Below are 24,652 nucleotides of genomic sequence, written 5' to 3'. Positions count from 1 at the left end.
ATGGAAGGGTTGAAACGAACAAACAAAAGGTGGGACTGAGTATAGCTTAATCGAGTATATGTGTCCATCAACTTAATAACTAAAGATAAAAAGTTTGCTATCAAACATATTAGTTGGTGAGTGAAGAATCGAAGAATAAAGAATCAACTATATGCAGGCAAAAAAAGTTGGCAAAGTTATTCTTTTTCACCAAAATTCATGGAAATGTCAACTTTGAAGCAAGTCAAATTACTAAAATCATTGGAATCTTTAAATTTCTTTCTGATGGACATGAATGAAGATCAAAATGTTAAATCACGTGTAAATTTGAAATTTTTTAGAGATTATATTTGCTTTTCCTTTTCCTTTTTGTACTTCTATTATATATTACTATTAAATTAAACTTTCTTTATTGTTATATTCCACTTACAACTCTTCGAATTTCTATTATATTTTTTGTGTGGTTTTTTATAGGTGTAAATAAGAACGATATTTATTTGATTTAGTTACATATAAATTTTGCGTTAATCATTCATTTGTTTTATGTTTATCATATTATATCATTTTAAATCTAATACGGCTCTTATCAACCACAATGTATAATATATAAAATTAAGAAATGCAAATTATATAACACTTGTATGATTGAAGACCCTTTATATTTATGAACAAGCAATTAAAAATTAAATTGCTAAAAGATTAATGTATAACATTTGTTCGATATTTAATAACTTTGATCTTTCTAAAACGAAAAGATAATCTAATTAAGAAACTTCTTTGGGAATGCATTTATGTTCGTACTTTAAAATGATACTAATAAAATTGTATTTTACATGCATGACACATGTTTAATACTAGTCTATAAAAAAACCAAATTTTCTATATTATTCTCTGCCTCAAATGCAAATATATGAACTAACTTCAGTCCTAAATAACATTTAATCTTAATTTTAAAAGGAAACCATCTAAGACTTTTTCTAGAAAAAAAAAAAGGAAAAAAAAGTCTCAAAAGTTAAAAATACCCTTGAAAATAAAAAAAAGAAAAAACAATAACTATAAATTTATTAATAAAAACTTTAGTAGCTCATTACAAATTTTTTTTTTTTTTAAAGTTTAACAATGTATTTCTTTCCATACGGATAAGTCATTTACTCTCGTTTTTTTTATACTGATACCAATTTTATCAACCATCAAAACGAAAACTAAAATTTCAAAGTTAAAACATAAATTCCAAAATCAAAATCTCTCACCAAAGAGTCAAACAATAATGTGTTTTACTATTATTCTAAAACATCTTTTTATTTTCTCATTTTTAGGTAAAAAGATGTCAAACATATAATAAACACAAGGAATAGAAGGATATTCAAAATGAGGGGAGAAAAGGAAAGAAAATTAGACTTTTGGAAGTCTATAATATTTTCTACCCAACACTACAAAAAATGTTTGGTTAGAGTTATTTTCGAGGAGTTTAACTGAATTTTTAATTATTGTAGTAGAGAGTAATTAGAAGGGTTGACATAAAAAGTTATGAGAGAAATTTGAATAACACGAATAATATCGTAAATCTCTTAAATTATTGACGTACTTAAACGATAGTTCGAATTTTTTATCCACTCAACTTAACTACGTGTCGGTTGTCAAAAACTTCTAATAATTTTCATCGAAAATTGTTTGAAACAAATCACAAAATTTAGGGACATTGTATATAATTTGAGTATATGTCCCAAATTTAAAATTGAATTAGGCAAGTATTTATTTGTTTATTGTTATTTTTGAATAAAAAAACTTAGCATAAGTTTGTAAAGGAAAAAAGAAAGAAAGAAAAAGACAAAGTAAGAGGAAACCTCCCCTAAACCCTTTCATTTTTCGATTGCTCTCTCACTTCCTTGCCTCCACCTTCTCTTCTTCTTCACGCCGTCTCCTCCTTCTTTTCAGCGGCAAAGTGTCGTCGGCCACGCCGTCGCTTCTCTCGGTTGACTACGACCGCCTCTTTCTTCTTGTGTTGTGCAGATGGCACCGCCTTCAAGAAAATCACAGGATGGCTCAAAGTTCAACAAGCATTCCAAAAAGCCATTCAATTCGAAGAAGAAAACGAGTGAAACAGCGAAACCCGAAACTGTATCGCTGCAGATTGAAGATGACGTTCCCGATTTTCCTAGAGGTGGGCTTCGACTCTGTCCTTTTGTTTGGTCTTTTAGAAAGTTGTTTTGTGTGAATACGAAATGTCCATTGTCATGCCTTTGGGGTTCTATTGGAAGCATGGTGAGTTTGGAAGTTAACTAAAATGAATATGAATTGTCCATTTGGTTATGTTCAACCACGAATGCAATTTGAAGGAAATCCAACGAGTACAAAGTATGCGACTTGTTCACAATGATATTTAGGCCCTTAAATTTAACGGGTTTTATGTTTAGTACTTTTCTAATGTCTTTCACTAAGTTTCTTATGTAAAAATGTTTCTCACAAAGTTACTTCCATTTACAGGGGGAGGAGGTTATATGAGCCAAAACAAAGGGGAAAAAGTACGTGCCGAAGGAGATAAGGAGTTTCAGAATGATGATCTGAAGATGACAACAAAAAGGGGAAAGAAGAGAAGAAAGCATCCGTCAAATGGGGATGATTTGGAATCCTTGTTGAACAATGGTGTGGTGGGAAACCTTCCTAAATATGCAAATAAGATAACTTTAAAGGTATGGCCTGTAACAGTTCAGTTAACTGAAGTCTTTATACATCATAGATTATCATAAGTTATAATTTGTGAGCTGATAACTTTGGTTTATTATTGCTTTTATCCTTATTTGTTTTTTCCTTTAATTATAGAACCACTAACTTATAGTTTTTAATAACTTTTGTCTATATGCATTTTGTAGTTGATATTATCTCTTTATGTTCAAACTTCAAAGAGGAGAATGTTTGTTAACCTCAATAATACTTTGAAATTCTTTTCTTATATTGCCAGTCTTAGAACGAATGAATGAGAGCAATCAGCGAAGCAGTAATTTTGATCTCCATTGGTGTATGTTTAATGTTCATTCTTGATTATTTATTTTCAGAATATAAATCCAAGAATGAAATTTTGGGGAGTTGTTGCTGAAGTTAATAAGAAGGATCTTGTTATTAGTCTACCAGGGGGCTTACGTGGATTAGTATCGGCTGCTGAAGCTTTTGATCCAATTTTGGAAAAAGAAGTTGAGGTAGGATTTGCACACATTTGTTGAAGAGTTGTATTGCATTAAAATGTTATTGTATGTTATGGTGTTGGACTGGATACTCAGCCATTCAAACTTTTTCTAACTAGGATACAGAGCATGATTTACTTCCTGTCATGTTCCATGTTGGGCAACTGGTTCCATGTGTTGTGTTAAAAGTGGATGATGACAAGAAAGAATCGGGGAAGAGAAAGATCTGGCTTTCGTTACGTTTGTCTATGTTGTACAAAGATTTCACATTGGACCTTCTTCAAGAAGGAATGGTATGTAAATTTTTTGATCCTTTTACTCGCTTTTGCAGAATTTATATTTTCTAATTTTTAGCATGACAATTGGTTACATGCCGTGTGTTATGTATTTTAGTACTTCAGATATCACTTATGGTCTAAACGGAATTATGTTCATTGATATCGGATAGATCTCATCCTTTTCGTTTTCTATTCTATGATATCCATTAATGATATTGAATCATTTAATTTCTGGTTTTAATCCTTTCGTGAATATGATTTTGTTATTGGTACATATAAATGAACCCTCTTTCAGGTTCTGACATCATATGTGAAAAGCATTGAAGATCATGGCTACATCCTTCATTTTGGTTTGACTTCCTTCACTGGGTTTTTGCCAAAGACCAAGCAATCTGGTAAGAAGTCCTTGTGTGCGTGTGTGTGTGAATTTTTTTTTTTTTTGAAGAAAAAGAGTCATTTTGTTGGTAAGATGATGCCTCAAAAGTGATTTGTTCATTATTATAGTAATACTGATCTCCCTATAGTTTTATGGAAAATACTTAATTACGTATTTGGGTGCTAACATAAGTTAATAACTCTATCCCATACTTTCATGATTCCAACCATCTACAGTGTGGTGAGCTCCTATTACATAGCCATCTTCTAGGTTCTCTAGAGTGTGAATGATAAGACGATAATAATTTTTGTGGTAAAGAAACAAATATGTACCCGGTGTGAGAAAATGGGTTCTCCAGTTAACGAGGTAGAAGTGGTTATAATATAAGCAAGGAAGCCAGCAAAAAAGGGCTAAATCCTATCCAAGAAATAAAAAGACTAGCAAAGGTACGTGGATAACATCACCATTGCTGGAAAACAATTCAGTCATCAAGCTCATCCTTTTCTAAATCCTTTAGGTTTTTGGAAACTAAGAAAATAGCTGGCATTTTCATCTGGAGATTTTGACAAGTCAAGCCTACATTTTTAATCAGGTTGCTTTCTTTTGAAGTACACAGATTCAAAATCTCTCTATTTGCAATACTGATATCAAGCTCAAGGGAAGATAATGTGTCAGCTTTAGCTTTGGCATGAAAAACTTCCAGCTTAGATAAAAAAATCTTTTTCAGCCTTCTCCATTATTCTTTAATCAAACCAAGATTTAAGGACTGATTTCCATTTTATGAGTTTGGAACTCATTAGAAAGCCAACCCATCCATAACGTCTAAAATGCATTAGCCAGAGAATTCTTAATTGCAAGACGATAATCCAAGTGATTTAGCTGACTATTACAACAACGGAATGAAGGTCCCAAAAGATCACACTAGCTTCAAATAACAAAGTTTGTTTGAGGAGAGAACGAAGAGATTTCCCCCAACTTCAGTTAGAAGAGAACTTGGATGAAATTTTGTGAAGAGAAATAGCAAAATTACTCATCTCCTGAGTTTGAGTACTCTGCTGATCCACCTTGCCTTGAAACAAAAAAATGTAAGCTTTGCCAAAATAATCCTCTGTAGAAGGCTCCTCAGCAAGTTGTAAAGACGATAAAAATGGAAAATCTTCTGCTTATGAGGCGTATCATTGAAGAAAAAACCATTATCTTCATGCCAATTACAAAAATCTGTATTATGAATACAACTGCTAAATTCCATTTGAACTAAGAATAGGAGCAGAATGAACTAAATGATGGAAAGTGTTTGGTTGAGACGTTGAAAATGACTAATTGGAGAGGGGCGAGGAAGGAAGAGAAGAGAGGAGAGAGCATTACCTTTCTGTTTCAGATCTTGACCACTATTTAAGAAAAAGAAGTTTGAGATAAAAATTGTAAGTGTAATAGCTTTAAAGTGAATAGTGAAAGTTTCACAATAAATTATCACATAGGTATAACTATTATGTTTTATATTTTAAGTTTCAGTATTGCATTTTTCATATGTATTTTTAACTATTATCTGCAGTCAGCACAGGTACTTTTTACAAATTGTCATTGTATTTTGCTTCTAATCCATTGTTTTGGATTTTGCAGATCAATCTGAGAATGAAGTGCATGTTGGACAACTTCTTCAATGTGTTGTTAGAAGCATTGATAAAACTCGTAAAGTGGTTTATTTTAGTTCTGATCAAGATATTGTGTCCAGCAGTGTGGTAATATCCATGTGTCCTTAGTTTTCAATTTTCAAAGAAAATATCCGTGTGTCCTTCATGATTCCTTTTTTTTTTTTCTGGTATTCTTTTTCTAGGGGAGTTCCCCTTCCATCAAATGTTATGGCTCATCATTTTTATGATTTTAATTCATAAATGTTACAGGCGAAGGATCTAAAAGGTATTTCAATTGACCTTCTCATCCCTGGCATGATGGTTAGCGCACGAGTACAATCAACCCTTGAAAATGGGATCTTGCTATCCTTTCTCACTTATTTTAATGGAACTGTGAGTTCTTATTCATCTACCTTTTACCATGTTTAAACATATCGATACTTTTAGGATCCTGTTGTAGGAGGTTCTTTTGATTCTTCCTTTAGAGAGAAATAACGATACAGTTTTTAGAGGGATCGACATATTGGGTGATGAAATTTGGGGGTGGCTAGGGAAGTTCTCTCTCTCTCCCTTTCTCTCCTTCTCCTCCTTCCCTTCAACTTCATTGCCGATTAGCCTCTCTGGTAGACACTGCTAGACGTTGCCGAGTACTTTGGCATCTCCCTAGCAACCATTCTTAACTCACAAAGATGGAAGTAAAAAGCTGCAAAATCGACAATTTTTTTTTCTGCATCTGGCATGAAGATGAAGCTTTTCACATTGAAGATGTTGAAGCTGAAATTACTATGACTTTATCAATCTTTCAGCTTAGATGGTTAATTGAAATGGTGAAAGATTTGAATAAGAAATCTGAAGAAGAGTCTTTCTATAAGAAAGAAAAAGTTGAGTGTGGAAGGGTTGAAAGTTCCAAATTCAGAACCAAAAGTGGGTGGATTCTGAGATGCACTGCATGGCGTAGTACAGGAGGGAGATCTTTTATTCATATCCCCATTGGTGAAGATAAACAGGGGTGGAAAATCTTTGGAAAAATGTTGGAAGACTTCAAGGACATCCATGAATACAAAATCTGGTTCTCCTCCCAAACCAAGCTCAACACCATTGTTGAAGCAGCCAATTAAAAGTATGAATGGAAGCTATACGGAGAAAGCAGAATCGAATGAGACATCCAAGATCTCCTTCTCCGATACTGCATCACATAGCTCAAGCAAATATTGGGTGATTAAGAATTTGATAGTCTTCAAAGCAGATTTTGATAATCTTTGGGTTGTTTCAAAACTTTTCGAATTTGATGGTTCGGTAAAAATTAATGAAGCATCAGAACTCTTTTTCGATTCAAAGTTATCATCAACCCTTTATTTGCACACAATACTCTAATTGAATTGGAACGTGGTTTGAAGGAGTTCATTGAAAGTCCAGGCGAATGAACAATATTTTGGTGCCTTTCATTTTAAGTTTGAAAAGTGGAACAGTCTCATCCATGTAAGACCAATATATTCGAAAGGCTATGGATGGTGGATTACAATAAAAATTTACCTCTTGATTATTGGTGTAATAAAACTTTTGAAGTGATTGGAGCTCATTTTGGAGGATTAGAAAATATTGCAGTTGAAACTATCAACTTCATTAATGTATCAGAAGCCAATATTCAAGTGAAGGAGAATGTGTGGTTTCAATTCGACAACCATTGAGATTTTTGATGAAAGAAGAGGAAACATTTTTTTGAATTTTGGGGATATTTCTATTTTTAATCCACCCAGCAAAGTACAAGGTAATTTATTTACTCATGATTTTTCAAATCCATTAGATATTGTTAGATATTGTCAGAATAAATCAAGTTATGAAGGATGAAGGTTTTGAGGAAGTTTCATTTAGCTCCAAGTTTGAATTTCTTCTTCCTGTGAACTCCATCCCAAGCACGCAAAGGAACCCTTATAAGTTGTCTGAAAGGCTGTTCAATCATCTTCATCAGAGGTCGATATCAACTCACCAAAATGCAAAGCAGCGTCAGATTCTGGGAAGTCTCCTCTCAAGCTCCGGCTATTGGCAGTTCCGTTAGTAATCAGATGGCAGAAAACAAACGGAAGTCAGAGAATTTCAAAAGACGTTCAAAATTAGAATCACCAATCAGGAGAGACTTAGTTTTCGCGCCAAAGGAGACATCTTTTAATTGTATTCCGTTTGAAAAGTCACTTGAAGGAATCCAGCAGTGACATATTTGCAGCATTAAAGATAATAATAATGTTGTTTCTAGGAACAAGAGTGTCAACAAGTCATTAATCACCACAAAGGCCAATGATATTAATGCATTGAAACAGCCAGAAAATGAAGAGATGCTATTAAAGAAGAGAGAAAAAGGTTAGAAGACAGCTGTGATATTAATTTAGTGGGTCCCAGGTAGCCTCCAACATCTCCTATTTTTGAAAATATTGCATGTGAAAAGATAAAAAAGGAGAACAAAGGTCACCAAACTCTAAAAATAATAAAAAAAGAAAAATAGCTGTATCTTTCCTATTGATAATAACATCACCAAGTCAGAGTCTCTATATCCAATCTCCAACGGTCTCTTTCCTCTTGATTCATCAAAAGTTGACACCTTTGCTTCTTCTCCAATTACTGTATCAAGCAAGTTAGTCATCAAAGAAAAATGATCTACTCCCTTGTCTGCTCGTGTTAATAAAACTAAAAAGAACTCTCGTCCCTCAAAGTTTTTCTTGAAGCATTTTATAAGGAAAAAGACTTCCTTCAACAATGTTTGGACGACTCTTCTCAATTCCGAGTCTTTTGCAGTTTGTTCATCCAAGGCTCAAGAGAAGCATTCCTAGGTTCATCAATCTCATCAATCTTTCAAGTCTTCGTTCAATGAAGTAAATCCAGATCTTTTGGAAGTTTCCAGCTCTCTAATCCAAGCTACTGGTTGTATTAACAGGCGAGGACATTGAACTCTCATCAAGAGTGCGAGCGAATTCCAAGCAAGGTCCAATATGGGATTGCTAATCCAGAAGAAGCTGGCAGTCTTGATGCTCAAGAAGCTCTTGAATCAGATTTTGAATGAGTTCCAAGTGTAAGTAGTGAGGAATTAGAAGTGTTTAATGCAGAGGAAGAGGATTAGCAGCCTTGAGATTTTGGAGAACATAATCAGCGTTGTCCATGGTTTGTTTGTGGAGGAAGGTTTAGAAAAAGAACAACCCTCTCTCCAGAAATTTAGTGAAGAAATCCAAAAGCACTTGCATGAAATCATTGAAGCTTGTGGCAAATGTTTCATTTGAGTTCTTTAAACTTTTTCTCCAGCATTGTAATTAGTCTTGGATGTGATAGTGCATTGAAAGTCCTTTTGGAATTAAAGGAAGCTAGGAGTTTTATAAAAAAAAAAATGGTAGTTAGGAAGCAATTAAAGAAGTTCACCCTGGTTTTGGTTTTGCTACAAGTATCAAGAAGTAAAGTTTTATTCTTGGATGTGATAGTGTATTGCTCTTTTGTTGCTTATCAACCATTTTAAAAAGATTTCTGGATCACATTTGAATATGGTCTATATGATCATCAAGAAACGGTGTATTTGACTGAAACTTATTTCTTTATCAAAGTTCATTGTGGAGCCTTGGTCTTTTGGAGGTAATTAAGTTTGGCAAGACGATTTCTAGCCGTCATTATGACTTGCAAAAGAAGATGTTTAGCTGTTTGTTAGAAAGTAGCTTCCTGGATCTTTTGTCTCAAGTAAGTTTGAAGGTTAAAGAAGTGAGTGAATTTCAAATTTCTTTGGGGCTTTGGTAACACTGGAAAGAAAGGGTTATAATTGATCAAGGATAGTGGCCGTTGACTCAAGTTGGAATTTTTTTGAGTTATTTCCTTCCTCTGAATAAAAGTTGTGGATCTATGATTAGAATTTGGTTTTTGGTCACTGTTTATCCTCTTCAGTTGCTCTGCCGCTGGTGACTCCTTACAACTCCTGTTGCTTTTTCTCAACTGTTTTGTATTATTGTTATAATTATGCTTGGGAAGATTCTAGAGATATTTTCAGTGCAAGCTTCTTAGCATAAGTCCCCAGTGGAGTCACCACTTTTCAGCCTCCTTGTGGTGTTCTTTCTCCAATGATCTCGAGTTTGTCTCAGTGTGAGTTTTTGGTCACCTTTTATTTAGGATGTTTAGTCGGTTTTAGTCTTGTATTTGTATTTCTTTGTACTTCTTTTGTGTTTGTTTTGCCTTTGGGCATTACTCCTTTGTTATGGGTTTTAGCTTGGTTGGATATGATGAGGGTGCTATGGGAGTGTGAACCTAGTTGAGATGCCGAGGTGCACCTCCTGATCTATGGTTACATGCTCATTGTATAATTCTCTTGTCTATGAGCTTTTGTAATATGGTCTCCTTTAAAAAAAAATAAAAAATAAAAATTTGGGGGGTGGCTAGGTTCAATGCCTTATTGTGGGCAGGAAGGCTACTAGACTTTTTTTCTAACCATGAGCTTGATTTGTTCTTTGAGATTGGAGTCATTTTCTGTAGTTAGGATCGTACTCTTTTTTGTTGGGGCCTATTTTTTGTGTGCCCTTTTATATTCCTTCTTTTATCTATTTGAAATCTCGATATCTTACGCAAGAAAAGGAACGAAAAACATTTAGGATCCTTGGATGTGATGAGGGTGTTAAGAGGGTGTCAACCTAGTTGCTTTTTGTCTAACTTTCATGTACCTGCTGATCCTCCTTTCTCCCTATTGCTCTTTGTATAACTTTCATGTATCGCTTTGTCTCTTTATTTATATTAATAATAGTGAGACTCGTGTCCTTTTCAATAAAAGAAAAACATCTAGGATCCTAATTCAACCATTATTTGGTAACTCGAGTATAGTTTATTGGTAAAGGCACCCATGTCTTTCTAAAGTCGGATGTTAAATCCCCATTCTATAATTGTGAACTTAAAAAAGACTAATAATTTTTTCTTTTGCATGTTCCCATTTATTGCTTTGTTTGACATGCTTTTTTGTTGTCATTTGCTTTTCTTTTTTCAGGTTGATATGTTTCACTTGCAAAATAGTTTTCATTCTTCAAATTGGAAAGATTTTTACAACCAGAACATGAAGGTATATTGCACTAATCTTTACCTTGATGCCAATTCGTGTCATATCTTGGATTTTGTCTAATTTGTTGTTGTAGATTCAGTACAACAATTAGAAGGCACTACAGGATATCTATTTTCTCTAGAAACCAATTTTTAAAGTATGCAAGTCATGAGTCATCCATGTTTCTACTGGTTCAAACTCCATAAAAATTATAAAGTCTAATTGGGATGAAAAATATTGCACGGTGCTTCTGACCAAAAATTCATTTGTTTGTCAAGTGCCAGCCCAGTTTTCAAGCAATAGGAGGGAACTAGTGAATGGTTTTGGATAGTATTTTTTTTGATAAGAAACAGATATATATATATTCAGAGAACAAAAGATAAACAACCTAAGGGTAAGGGACTAGAGGGCCCTCCCCAAGAGAAACTAAATAATAAGGGCCTTCCAATTGTTGAAAATCATAGAAAGGCTATCGTTACAAATGTGTTTTGGTATAATTCGTACTCCACCAAGAAGCTGTGTGTTGCAACACAGTTCAAAAAGAATAAAAAGAATTATAGTTATCTTAAAAAATTCTACTATTTCTTTCTTTCCAAATACACCACAAAAGGCAACGTGTAGCACAACTCCACAAGATGTGACCTTTCGGACTAAAGCCTCTAATTTTGAGCCCTTCCAACATCCAACTATCAATCTTACTAGGAAGACAAACCTCCACTTCAAAGATTCTAAAAAAGACTATTTTGGATAGTATTATGTTCTTGGATAGCTTACTGTAGGTTAGGTGGTTAAAATAAAACAGTTAGTCTACTGACTGAAGCTAATGGTCAGGATGGCGGTCAAACTATATGAGTCAGCTTTCTAAAATATAATCCGATCAATATAATAATACAAAACGTCCTGTTGCAGTGTCTTGGTGTCAGGCTGATTGACCTGATGTTAACTATGAGCATTAGTCTTGACGTTTCGTATAATTTTGTTACTATAATTGGTAATCAGGGGGATTTTGGATGAAAAAAGATGTTAAAAATCTCTCCAAGAATGATCATTTCTCTCCTAACACGCCACAGGCTTCATAAATATCTTAGAAGGATTTTTTCCCCTTTTGGTTCGTTCAATATGTTTTCTCCACAATGTATACTTTCTTTGATGATTAAATTGTTGCCTCTGCCACTTAATTAATGGTTTTTCTTATGTGCTGCTGTTTGAAGCACATTTCTAAGTGATGGTATGCTTTAATTAGTTATTTCCCGAGCTGAAACTAGTTATTTCCTCCATTACATTTATGAAACTGTGTTTCTGTTTAAAAAAGGGTTCTTCCTTTGAGTTTTATTTCTTGAATTTTTTTCGTATATTAATGTGTATATACATATATATTTTTCATGTATAGATGAATGCTCGGATATTATTTATTGATCCTTCAACTAGAGCTGTGGGGTTGACATTGATTCCACATCTTGTTCGTAACAAGGCTGCACCTCCAGTAAGTTATTATAAACATGTCTGGAAAATCAATAAGTGAATTGGTGAGAGCTAGAAGTTGACTGATGTCAAAATTTTGGTTATGCTTAATGCCTCCTCTTATTGGGTGTTTATTTCTAAGGGTCTATTTGTTTATAGAGTTTTGCCATGAGTTTTTAGACGTACATTTAATATATTTGTTTGTTTCACAAGTTTTTACATATTAAAATCTAGGATATTATTATCTAGGGAATTTAAAGATCCAACAAACATGATGTATGTTGTGTATTCTCATAAAAAAATTCATATTCAATGTATTATTTGTCAAATTTCCCCTTATTCTTGATGTTATACTCTCTTGTAACTTCTGTCATTGTTGTTCTTTTGATGTTCAAGTTAGGTGAAATGTTGTTGTAACTTCCCTTTTGTATCCCTCTTTTCATTCACTTCGCAATTTCTTTATCTTTTAATTTTCTAGAATAAAAACTCAACATTTTCAATGGACTAGTGTCTAAGCATTCTAATATATTTTAATATCTATGTACATAATTGTGTCCATTCTACGAAAGAATTTTCTGTTGTATATCTTTGTTGCATGTTGATCAACATGGATTAGAGGCCTTCTATTCATATTGTTTTGTTTCTATATTTATTTCTTTGTTTCTCACAAAAAAAAAGAAAGAAGTATTAGATGGTATAATATTAAATTTACTTTTACCTATTAGCTTAAGCTTTTGGGTTAATTGATGATTTAACATGGTACCAAAATAAGTAGTTAAGGTGATCCCGTGTTTAAATCCCTCTAATATTGATTTTCACTTGTTGAGCTCTCTACATATTTCAAGCCCACAAGTGAAGGGAGGGTTAAATGATATAATATTAAATTTTCCTTCACCTATTAGCTTAACTTTTGAGTCAATTGGTGATTTAATTTGATAGAAATCCTATTATATAGTAGAAACTATAAAAACTAGGATATTTGGCTTATGTTTTCTCAATAAAAGTGGTTTATCTCAGAGTCGTGCAGATTGTAGAAACTTGCAGATAGACACTATGGAGATTAATTGAGTTAGTCAACAAGTTTATATGGCTGTTAGTTTTGGCAGTTGCGAGGAGTTCACAGAGTTCAATTTATTATGATTTTGTTCCTTCACTGTTGATTTGGCCATAAATAATGTAACTGTAGTATTGTTAAAATCATTAACATGATTCAAACATATGGTATCAATGTCTCGAAAGATTCTTTACTCTCCTTGTGCACTTTGCGCTGGGTGTATAAGATTGGGTGGTTGATAACTTGAACCATGCAAAACGTTTCCATATTTCTTTATATATGTCCTTATACTTATAGGTGCATTATTTAGACCATATAAATTTACTGTTTGTTACTTACTACTGAAATTTGTGAGTTCATTTTTTCTCATTTTCAATGTAGCACGTGAGAATTGGTGATATCTATGATTCTGCAAAAGTTGTTAGGGTTGATAGAGGTTTCGGCTTGCTTCTTGAAGTACCTTCTTCTCCGGAGTCAACTCCAACATTTGTTAGTGTGAGTTTCTTTAGTTGGTTTTATTGTGTATAACTATTATTGCCTTCTAGTTAATCAGTATATAATTTATGTTGATCGCAGGTATCGGATATGGCTGAAGAGGTTGTGAAAAAGATTGGAAAGAAGTTTAAAGAGGGGAGTCGTGTTCGTGTTCGTATACTTGGCTTTAGACATTTGGAAGGACTTGCAATTGGCACTTTGAAGGTTGTGTTCCCTGATAACTTTATGAAAAATGAAGCATCACTAACATGATATTCATTAATCACTAGGCTGTCAGATTTCCAGATTTTGTGGTCCAACCCGTGCAAATTTTGAAAACAACTTTCTTTTATGTATCCAAATTTTGAATTGTGCAGAATTATATTAAAAATAATAACAAATATACTATTTTATGTTATAAACTCAATTATTTTGAACATAAAATAAGTTCATAAATTAATTAGTCATAGTTTATATTCAACTTATTATTGACTATTGAGTAACTTTAATTAGTTTTACCGTTTATACATATATTTTCAAACACATTTTGAAGAATTGTTTAAGCTGAAATTTAATTCAGCTACCAAACAAATATCTAAAAACATGTAATGAAAATACGTAATACAATTCTGTTTTCTTTGAATCCCTTTTTTCAAAATTTTATTTTCAGATTGCTTACTAAACAGGCCCTAAGGCATTTTATTATTTCTTCCTCTTTCATTCCTTTTTTTTCTTTGCTTAGTTCACTGTTGGTTGAATTACAAATTGATGCTCCTGTTTGATATGAGTTCATTTAATAATAGAACTTGTTCTAAATGTTGACAGGCCAGTGCCTTTGAGGGTCCAGTGTTTTCCTACTCAGATGTGAAGCCCGGGACGTTGATACGTGCTAAAGTTATAGTTGTTGATGATTTTGGTGCTATTGTGCAATTTCCTGGCGGTCTTAAAGCTCTGTGTCCTCTTAGTCACATGTCTGAGTTCGAAATTGCTAAACCTCGAAAAAAGTTCAAGGTCATTATTTTGCACTGTTCCATTCCATAAAATCAATTTTGTTACCTATGGCAAAGAGAGAGAGAAAATAACTTTTCAAGATCAGTATAGGGTAAATGGAATCATCTGCGGATCTGTTATTCAGTTATATATTTATATAGGGCTAGAAATGGCTTTGGAGATTGTTTGAATTTACAGTGAAGTCCCAAGCCGAAGGAGATAACAAGGAGACATCCAATTGGTGCAAATAGCAGTAATTTTTTATTTTTAAAAGGATAGCTCATGGAAATTTCAGAATTGAGGGTGTTAACGTGGGTTATTTTCTCTGATAGTCAATGTGGCAGACTGTTCTGTATTACATAGGAAGCTATCTGGATGTTGTTGTCCTATGATTCCATGAAATGCTTCCTGGTTTTGAAACTCAGATTTTGTTCCCATGCCAATATGCAGGTTGGAGCTGAATTAATTTTCCGTGTGCTTGGTTGCAAGTCCAAGAGAATAACTGTTACACACAAGAAGACACTCGTATGTTCCTCTTATCTAATCTTTATGGGTCCTTGAATGAGATAATATAGTTGTTCTTTTTGTTATTTATTAGTCTGGCAGGAGTTTCTTTTTTTGAAACGGAGACAAAACTTCTTTATTAATATGAACTCAAGGTACAAGAGAGTTATACAAACAGAGTATAAAGAAGTTTTAATCAAGGGAGTCCTTGAGGGATCAAGAGGCACACCCGGACATCTCAACTAGGTTGACACCCCATAGTGCCAATCATCATATCTTGAGTAAAAATATAAAAACCAAACAAAGATACAATACTAAAACATCCACCTTGAGTTTCTTCTCTTTTGTTAACTCGCGAATATCGAAATAATGTTCCGCCCTTTATGGCCTCAAATCTGGATGATCTCCCTTGAAAATGGTTATCTCAAGTTGCTTATACTTACTCCTATCTTCCCCCATATCACTTAAGACGGTTCACCATCCTCAGCTTCGGTATACTTCCCCTTCCTCTGGGATCCTCTGTTTACCAGTGCTCCATCCTTATATCTGCCCAAGGTAACTTCAGAAACAACCATATCCTTCAGACTTGCAATATCCTGATCATGGGCTTCCACCTTATCTTCTGTTTCTTTCAATGTCATCTTTCGCCCCAGGATGAAGAATGTCTCTGATACCAATTTGTTAGGTATCATTGTCAGTGCACTCAGAAAACAACACCCAACAAGACAAGAACATGGATATACACTCGCCGAACTGATATTCACTAGGTACAATTCAAAAGGATACTACATGGTCTCAAGGACAAACCCCGAACAACACAATTAAAAGAAGAAAAAAGAACAAAGAACAAGTGACAAGATAAGGGCTGATTTGAGAGCGCCTTCTCCCAAAACTTCAAGAAGCTCCCAAATTCTTCACACTTCCAAATGATTCCCAAAACTCCTCATAAATCCTCTATGGAGGGACCCCACTTCGCGTAACCACTCTTTCTGTGCCTACATTCCCCAACTTTCCACTTTTGCCCCTTCTGTGGTACGTGCGTATAATTGGGGTCTAACAGTTTCTCGTTATTAATCAATTACAGCTTATAGTTTATCAATTAGCTTCTGATTTACTCCTTTACCGTTTTAGTACTAAACAACTAGTTACTTTTCAGTCATTAAATGCCCTGATTTTTTATCTCATCCTTCAATATTGAACAAGGATTGCTTTTAGTATTCTTAGGGGGCTCCAGTGTGTAGGTTTTATTATTTTACATGTTAAAGGGGCTTCTCTCTTCCCACACTTTTTCTCCATGTTTTGGCCACCATGCATTGTAATCCATACTGTCTATTTTCTGTTTAATTCTTTCTCAATGAAAGTTGTTGATTCTACAAAAAAATTCTTAGTTTAAATTTTCCATCCAATAGAAATATGATAAAGAACAATATGTAAACTTCTTATTTTGATAGTTGTAGTTGTAGCAATTGAAGAGTATCATGAGCTTTGCTTCCTTGCACGTACATTAAAACCCTGCTTTTTCCTTCAAGATTCTCATAACTAGTATCTACTTGGTTATTCTGATACATGCCAATTTACAGGTAAAATCAAAATTGGAGGTTCTTAGTTCATATGCTGATGCTACTGCAGGGTTAGTGACCCATGGCTGGATAACGAAGATTGAAAAACATGGTTGCTTTGTCAGGTTTTACAATGGGGTTCAAGGTTTTGCTCCTAGGCAAGTTGGATACTGCATCCATATAGCTTTTGAACTTACCATCTTTATGTGTTTGACCTAAGTATAATTTTCCTGTTTTCAAGATTTGCATATTGTATCTCCATAATGTCCTCTTTGGATTATTTCATTCACCACAATTTTCTTATAAAAAAATTTGCATATTGTAGTACCAAGCACTGTCACATCATTTTCACACATTTTGAGTTGGGATGTGATAGGGAAGACTGTAGACCTTGTGGGGTTAGACGTAGAGAATTTAAGGGCTCATAACAAAATCGTGTTGGTTAAATGGCTTTGGCGTTTCTCCTAGAGCCTAAAACCCTTTGGTACAGGATCATTGTGATCAAGTATGAGTCCTCCTTTTGAGTGGTGTCTGGTGGGATTAAAAGCATTCACAAAACTTGGTGCATAGGTATGCCCATTGAGCTCTCTTTCTTTCTTACCTGATTAATTATGTGTGAGTGATGGGAAGGAAGCTTATTTTTTAGAGGATAAGTGGGTGTCATGTAGGGGCCTTTCGGGTAATTCCTAAATATTTAGGCTGATTGTATTTCTTTTAATTTGTATTGATATTTTATTATTTTTCCGTTTACTAATACTTCAATTCCTAATTTTGTTTTAGGAAATGCTCTTCCTTTTGGGGTTTATCTAAAGAGATTAGGGTTATGTTAACTATATGGTTTGACCTAGTAGTAAAAAAGGAGACATAGTCTCAATAGTGACTTGGACACTCACGGATTTGAAAAAAAAAAGAGGTTAGGATTAGGTTAGTCAGGTGTGAACAAGCCTTTCCCTTTTAGGCCTATTTAAAGGTGGCATTGTTATCATTTTCCAGCAACTTGAATAATACTTCAACTTCAAGAACTCTCCACGATTCTTAGTCTACTGTATTAGTGTTTTGGCGAGGGGTCCCCCACATGTTGGCTGTTTCTCCTTTTGGCTCCGTTTTGATATATCTTTTTGTTGTTTTCTATATATAAAAGATTCTTATTCTCCACCAGAGTGGGGGATAGATCCCTTTGCATTATGTTTCCTTTTGTTTATATCATTTTCCCTATATGAGTAGTCACAATAACTCTGTCTCTCCGTCTGTCTCTCTCTCTTATTTGGCTTGTATCATCTATTGTTTGATATGAAAATGCCACATGTCTCAACTCTTATCTTTGATGAGAGAGTTTGAGTTTAGACCTAAGAGAAAGGGTACTTGTTTTGGCTGTGTACAAGTAAATAAGCAGTTATCCATCTTAAAAATATATTATGCAGTAATAATATTTAGTTAAATGGAGGTGTATGTGTATTAATATTTAAATTTTAGACGAGGTTGTGGCCTCTTTTGTTTATTGGAGGATGTTGTGGTTATACAAGGGAGAAATGATTTTTGTTGTCAGTTGTAACCCCTATGATGGATTTTTTGTAATCTTTTTCTCGATACTCATTAGATCCCTCTTCCTTTAGAGAATCGACTAGTTGGAAGATGAAAGTCCCAAAGTCGAAGGTGAAGTCTTTTACTTGAGTTAAATATCTCAGATAGGCTTTTAAGGAAGATGTCCTTGGTGTCGGGGCTTTTGCTATATTCTTTGTCTAGAGTGGGGAAATACTTGGATCACTTGTTCTGGAATTGCACATTGTCTTCATGCAATTGGTTTGAAACGTTTAGTGATATATGATTAAATTTGCCTTCAACCACTAGTTTAAGCTTTTGAGTAAATTGGTAATTTAAGCCGGTAAGAGAGCAGGTCGTTCAAGGAGGTCATGTGTTCAAGCCCCTGCATTGTTGTTTCCTCCCCAACTAAAGTTGATTTCCACTTGTCGGACATTTCAAATATTTCAAGCCCACAACTTTTCTTTGGTGTATTTGAGTACGAGCTACCTGGTCAAGGACTAATGTTTAGATTGAGGAGTTCTTCCATCCCCAACTAGAGGGAGATTGGGGTTTTTATGGAAGGTTGGTGTGTGCACGTTGTTGTGGGCCATCTTTGGGTGAGAGAAATAGAAGGGTTTTTTTTAGGGGTGGAGAGGGAACCTTACTGGGTGCTGAGGTTATTTATTTCCTCTGTTTTGTTTATTCCTTGATTTTTTCTCAAATAAAAATTGTTCTAGAAAAAAGAAATGAATATTTTGATTTCAGATGTGGCTATTTTGACCTTTACTCTACTGTCTTCTTTGTTCCAAGTTTTAAGCAGAAATTATATGTCAATCCTATTCTTTATCTCAACTGACTCAAAATCCCTAGGTATATGGTTATTGTTGTTTTTGTATTTGGTTTGGTTTGGTCTGTATCTTCTCCTTTTTAATTTTAATTTTATTTTTATTATTAACTTCATTTTCAATGAAATTGCATGAATTTATAGTCAGGAATGACGGTTGCTAATGCTATTGATTTTGCTACATTCTTGTGTAGCAAATTCATGTATACAGTTTGGCTGTTCTATTTGTGGAAGTTAATTATTATTTGGTTGTTACTGTAAAACTAATTTTCCTGTTATTATTCAGATTTGAGCTTGGAATAGAACCGGGTTCTGATCCAAGTTCAACATATCATATTGGGCAAGTCATCAAATGTAGAATAACAAGCTCTACTCACTCCTCCAAGCGAATTAGCCTTAGTTTTGTAATGAAGCCTGCAAGGTTTGATTCTATTTACCTCATACTCAGATAAATGTGATCATTTCATTTCTACGCTTGGAACTATCATTATAAATATGCCTCTGAAATTATATTAATATATATTATATTATTAATATTAATAAAGAGGCTGTCTCCTTTTCAAAAAAAAAAAAAAAAAAAGCCTCTGAAACTCTAGAAGTAGCCAAGTAGGGTAAATGAATGAGTAATTCTTTTGTTAATTCTTGTGATTATGTACTGTTTACGGTGTCAATTGGAATGCTCATTTCTATGAAGTTTTGGTTTCTTGTGAGAAAACAGAAGTAGGTTACCCATCCTAGATAGGCAAGGTCCTTACTGGGTGCTGAGGTTATTTATTTCCTCTGTTTTGTTTGGTTACTATTTTGTATTTCCAGCATTACTCTCTTTCCATTTTCGTAATGAAAGTTGTGTATACTTTAGAAAGGGATGAAAAATGAATCCTGATTTGTGAATGGGAATAACTATGAAATGGGAAATGGAAAATAGATTGACACCAGTCGTTGGCTCTTTTGAGAAAGAAAAAATTAACGTTTCTTATGATTTCATTTTTCTTTTTTAGAAATAAGAAATGAAGAATTGGTAACTACATGCAATATAAGTTCTGATCAGTGTCATTATCATTGGAGAACTCAATTACAGGGTTTCTGAAGACACAAAGGTTGAGTTGGGTTGTATTGTAACGGGTGTGGTTGATGAAATAACTGAGACCCATGTAACATTGTATATAAATAGAACCGATTACTCAAGGGGAAGAATATCAACAGAACATCTGTCAGATCATCAGGGTATATATTTACCTTTAACATGCATGAATGTGTATTTTCTCTTTCTTGTGGATATATATATATATATCATATATATATATATATATATTATCTTTACTTTTATTTTTCTAATTAACGACGCTTACTTGCAGCACACGCTTCTTCGATCAAGTCTGTGTTGAAGCCTGGATATCAATTTGATCAACTCCTTGTACTAGGTAATTTTATTATTTCACATTATTTTTCAAAATTTGAAGTTTAAAGGTTCTTATTTTGAAAAATTCAATATCTTCTCTTAAGAATATTACTAGGGAAGTATTGAAAGATATCACTAGGTTATTTGTAATTTGTTAGTAGTTGGTTAGTTATGGACCTATGGTAATGTATTTGGTATGGGGTAGTTACAGATAGGCAAGTTTTTAAATATTGATATCGGCAGATATATAAATTATAGAATTAGAAACTCTAGAATCAAAACTATACAACCCTCTATTGAATTTAAAAATTTGAATTTCTAACTATAATTACTATTATGTGGTTCATTTCAATAATTATTATGATTACGGGCAAAATATGTTTCTATTTTGAGGTTTGAAGTAGGGGTTTTTAGGTGCCTATTTGGTCCTTGAACTTTCAATGGAGACATTTCTAGTTCCTTAGGTTTTAAGTTGTAAATATTTGTTGAAGTTAGTTAACCAGTGGCCTCATGGAAAAGTGACATTTTTAGTAGTTGGTGATTGGAGTAGGATTAGTTTGAAAAATATATTCGTTTTATTTTAATTTATTATTATTATTATTATTGTTTTTTGTGATTGGAAATGTGAGGTGGTGTTTTACTTTGTGATCGGACGTGAAAATGCTATCCAAACAAAAGTTTCAAGTGCCAATCTAGGCATAAGTCAACTAGTTAAAACAGAACACATAAAAACATTTAGAAATACAAATGTCATGGTACTTTGGTCTTTTCATGACCTTAGTATTGTTCTTGTACTTTGTATCTTGGATATGATGAGGGTGCTATGGAGTGTCAACCTAATTGAGATGTTCGTGTGCACCTATTGATCCTCTCTCTCCCCCATTTCTATGCTTCTCTATTAATGTATTACTCTCTTGTACTTAGAGTTTATTAGTAATAAAGAAGTTTGTATCCTTTACAAAAAAAATTATAAACCATAAAATTAGTGTTACTTATGAACTAAGATTTAGTTGACAACAAGCTATCATTAATTTATTTATGAGTATAGTTTATATTTAAAAAAATGGTTAAATTGCAAATTTAGTCCCTATGGTTTGGAGAAAGTAAGAATTTAGTCTTTATCGAATAAGACCTCGTATATAGTCCTTATGGTTTGAAAAACCTTCCTAAATAGTCTCTACGAACATGACGATTTTCTATGATTTTGTCAAACCAAAGGGACTAAATTCCAATTATAAACCACATGGACCAAATTCTATCTTTTTAAACAATAGGGACCAAATTTATAATTTAACCTAAAATATTTACATAATTTTTTTTGTAATATTATATAATTTATAATACATTACATAATACATATTGTATTAAAAAATGAATTGAGTTTATAACATGACATTTGTATTTCTAAATGTTTTTATATGTATTTAATATAATTCTGCATTTTAAAATGTAAATTCAAATTCTGGAAATAATGAAAATATAAAAATGTTAGTTTTCAGAATTTGCACTCTTTGGATCACAGAATATGAAAACAATTTTAAGAAACAAGATCTGGGTTGTTGCTGAACGTGCATTTGCTGAAATAGGACTTGGATGACTCAGTAAAATTATTGGAGAATTTGAAATGCTCCATTAAGTTTGTTCTGTTTTGCTTTATTTTATGAAAAGGTGGACAACACTTGTTGCTGCCTATGATTTTATGAGTATCTGGAACTTTTTGAATTATTGTTTGGACTGTACCTTTTTTTTTTGTTTTCTTTCTGCTTTACCCTAACTTTTCTTTCAATGGTACTACTTCATTTTGTAAATTCATTCATGATTTTGATGTTATGCTTTGGTAATTTTTCTCCCACTATTTTCAGCTATTGAAGGTGAAAGTTTAATCCTATCTGCAAAACAATCTCTAATCAAATTGGCTCATATGCTTCCATCTGATTCGAGCCATGTAAATCCATATTCTATTATCCATGTAAGTGGCTGTTATAGGCAAGTATAGGTCAAACATCAATGTGTGTCAATATGATTTCTCTTGCTCTGGACCTCAATTCATTCCATCAATCTGACTTCTCTTCCAGGGATTCATTTGTAATATAATAGAAGCAGGTTGTTTTGTTCGCTTCCTAGGACGTTTAACTGGCTTTTCTCCACGAAATAAGGTAACAGGTTTCTTGAGAAGAACTTTTTGTGTATTATTAGAATTGTATTAATTCCAAATCTCATCTATGCATTCTTATGCTTCAGGCTATGCAAGACCAAAAATTGTATCTACGTGAAACATATTACATTGGACAATCTGTTCGCAGTAATGTAGTTGATGTCAGTGACCTGTTTTTAAGAAGAGTATGCACAGTTTTACAGTAGGATATTTGGTTCTGAACTGATATGTAATTGTATTTTGATAATTCAGGTTAGTGGTGAAACAGGTAGAATCACACTTTCTTTGAAGCAGTCTACTTGCTTTTCAACCGATGCTTCCTTTATTCAGGAATTCTTTTCTACAGAAGAGAAGGTACAAATTTGGTGGGTGGGGGATATGTTGAAAAGTTACTATCATCTATTATAAGAGGAGTAAAATGTCAATATCGATTGAAAAGTTGAAGGGTCAAACTTTTGGTAGTGTCAATATAAATATCCGTCAAATGTTGATGCCGTGAAATATTCCAAGAAAAGTAAAAAATTAGAACTGATTATTAATAGGTTAGAAGGGGTGGATATGCACATATGTCTTGCTAACTTTTAATTTCTTTGATATTCTTTAATTTTTATCAATATTTTCATGGTTTTCTTAAAAAATGATATTGTTTCTTCATATTGATTTTGAAGGATTCAATTTTTCTCTATAATTATAATATTTTTGTTTTATTTTTGGTGTAAAGATCTTGTAGATTCTTTTTAAGCTTAATATTTGATTGGGTTTCTCTCTCTCTTTTTTTTTTTTAAATAAAAGAGGTTCCCTGCTTCCTTTCTTACTTGTCTTAAACAGCAAACAAATTACATGATTTTTGAGTTGTCTCTTTGAGGCGGTTTTCACCTTCCATGGCTGAGGGATTGCGGTTCCATGATTGAGAAATTCCTTCTTTATTTACTATTTTACGGGAAAGTTCTGTTTGTCTGTTTGTCTGTTTTGTGTTTTTTGTCATTGTGGGTGGGCATGTGGTTTTGTAGGGTCTTTGAGTGAGTTATTACTGTTTAGAGGGTAGAGAGGACTTTGCTGGATGTTTGGTCCCTTGTTAGGTTTCATATTTCTTGGTGGTTAAATATTTTTGTAATTACTTGGTAGGTTTTATTATTTTTTCTTTTTTGATTGGATCCCCCTATGGAAACTTGGCTCCTCGGTCTTTTTCTTGTGTTCTTTCCTTCTTTCTTGATGAAAGCTGGGTTATCTTTCAAAAAAGAAAAAGAAAAAAAGTGAACGAGTCACATGAAGTTGATCTTTCAAGGCCTTCCAAACCACATATTCTCTAATTTTACTATGCATATCAGCAAATTTGATTATACTTTTGAATGCTTTGAATTGACATGATTCTGTACAGATTGCAAAGCTTCAATCATTAGATGAATCAAACTGGGCAGAAGAATTTGCAATTGGAAGCGTGGTTGAGGGAGAAGTTCAGGAGGTCAAGGATATTGGAGTTACTATTAGCTTTGAAAAATACCATGATGTTTTTGGTTTTATTGCACTCCATGGATGTAAGTTCTATTGTATTATTTTTATGGTTAAAATACCATTTTGGTTCATGTACTTTGAAATGTGTTCAATTTTAGTCTTGGTACTTCCAAATGTCCAATTTTAGTCCTTGTATTTTTAGTAAATCTTAAATTTAGTCCCTCAACATTAATATTTATTGAAATTGATTAAATAATGATAATAAATTTTATGCAAAGAAACAATGTGTACATTTTAAATTTCATGGTGAAAATTCTAATACAAAATCAGATGAAAGAAACTACAATAAACTAGTAGAAGAGACTAGATTTAAGATTATTGAAAGTCCAGGGACTAATTTGAACATTTTAAAGTACGTGGACTGAGATCGAACAAACTCTGAACAAACTCTAAAGGACAAGGATCAAATGATATTTTAACCTATTTTTATTGACCGACTTATTTCAATAGAAAACTGCTTGTAACCTTTGTTATATAATCTATGCAGTGAGTGGGTCCATAGTGGAAACAGGTTCCACCATTCAGGCTGCCGTTCTTGATGTCTCTAAAACTGAACGGCTTGTTGATTTATCCTTAAAACCTGAATTAGTTGATAAATGGGGTGGAAGTTCTAGCCGACAAACTAATAGGAAGGTGAAGTCTAATATTCAGTTCTCTCTCTCTCTATGTATGTATGCCGTTTCTATAGT

The 24,652-nt window shown here is 33.3% G+C and overlaps 1 protein-coding gene across 1 annotated transcript in view; it reads left to right on the top strand.

Annotated features, from left to right (window-relative positions):
• Positions 1 to 1,815: 1,815 nt before the first annotated feature.
• LOC101211680 (rRNA biogenesis protein RRP5) overlaps positions 1,816 to 24,652 on the top strand; it is a 37,061-nt gene continuing 14,224 nt past the window's right edge. The window contains exons 1-23 of the mRNA XM_011655620.2: positions 1,816 to 2,140; positions 2,464 to 2,669; positions 3,033 to 3,173; positions 3,278 to 3,451; positions 3,732 to 3,831; positions 5,433 to 5,551; positions 5,714 to 5,836; positions 10,440 to 10,511; positions 11,881 to 11,973; positions 13,387 to 13,500; positions 13,582 to 13,704; positions 14,305 to 14,490; positions 14,920 to 14,994; positions 16,554 to 16,690; positions 19,184 to 19,318; positions 19,976 to 20,121; positions 20,253 to 20,318; positions 22,159 to 22,265; positions 22,372 to 22,452; positions 22,538 to 22,612; positions 22,704 to 22,805; positions 23,830 to 23,986; positions 24,451 to 24,596. Of these exons, the coding sequence (XP_011653922.2) occupies positions 1,990 to 2,140; positions 2,464 to 2,669; positions 3,033 to 3,173; positions 3,278 to 3,451; positions 3,732 to 3,831; positions 5,433 to 5,551; positions 5,714 to 5,836; positions 10,440 to 10,511; positions 11,881 to 11,973; positions 13,387 to 13,500; positions 13,582 to 13,704; positions 14,305 to 14,490; positions 14,920 to 14,994; positions 16,554 to 16,690; positions 19,184 to 19,318; positions 19,976 to 20,121; positions 20,253 to 20,318; positions 22,159 to 22,265; positions 22,372 to 22,452; positions 22,538 to 22,612; positions 22,704 to 22,805; positions 23,830 to 23,986; positions 24,451 to 24,596 (2,829 nt within the window). The 5' untranslated portion in view covers positions 1,816 to 1,989. The remainder of the gene's footprint in view (positions 2,141 to 2,463; positions 2,670 to 3,032; positions 3,174 to 3,277; positions 3,452 to 3,731; positions 3,832 to 5,432; positions 5,552 to 5,713; positions 5,837 to 10,439; positions 10,512 to 11,880; positions 11,974 to 13,386; positions 13,501 to 13,581; positions 13,705 to 14,304; positions 14,491 to 14,919; positions 14,995 to 16,553; positions 16,691 to 19,183; positions 19,319 to 19,975; positions 20,122 to 20,252; positions 20,319 to 22,158; positions 22,266 to 22,371; positions 22,453 to 22,537; positions 22,613 to 22,703; positions 22,806 to 23,829; positions 23,987 to 24,450; positions 24,597 to 24,652) is intronic.

The sequence above is a fragment of the Cucumis sativus genome, chromosome 4 (genome assembly GCF_000004075.3).
Source record: "Cucumis sativus cultivar 9930 chromosome 4, Cucumber_9930_V3, whole genome shotgun sequence".
NCBI classification, from domain to species: Eukaryota; Viridiplantae; Streptophyta; class Magnoliopsida; order Cucurbitales; family Cucurbitaceae; genus Cucumis; species Cucumis sativus.
This window is presented reverse-complemented; position numbering and strand designations above follow the sequence as displayed.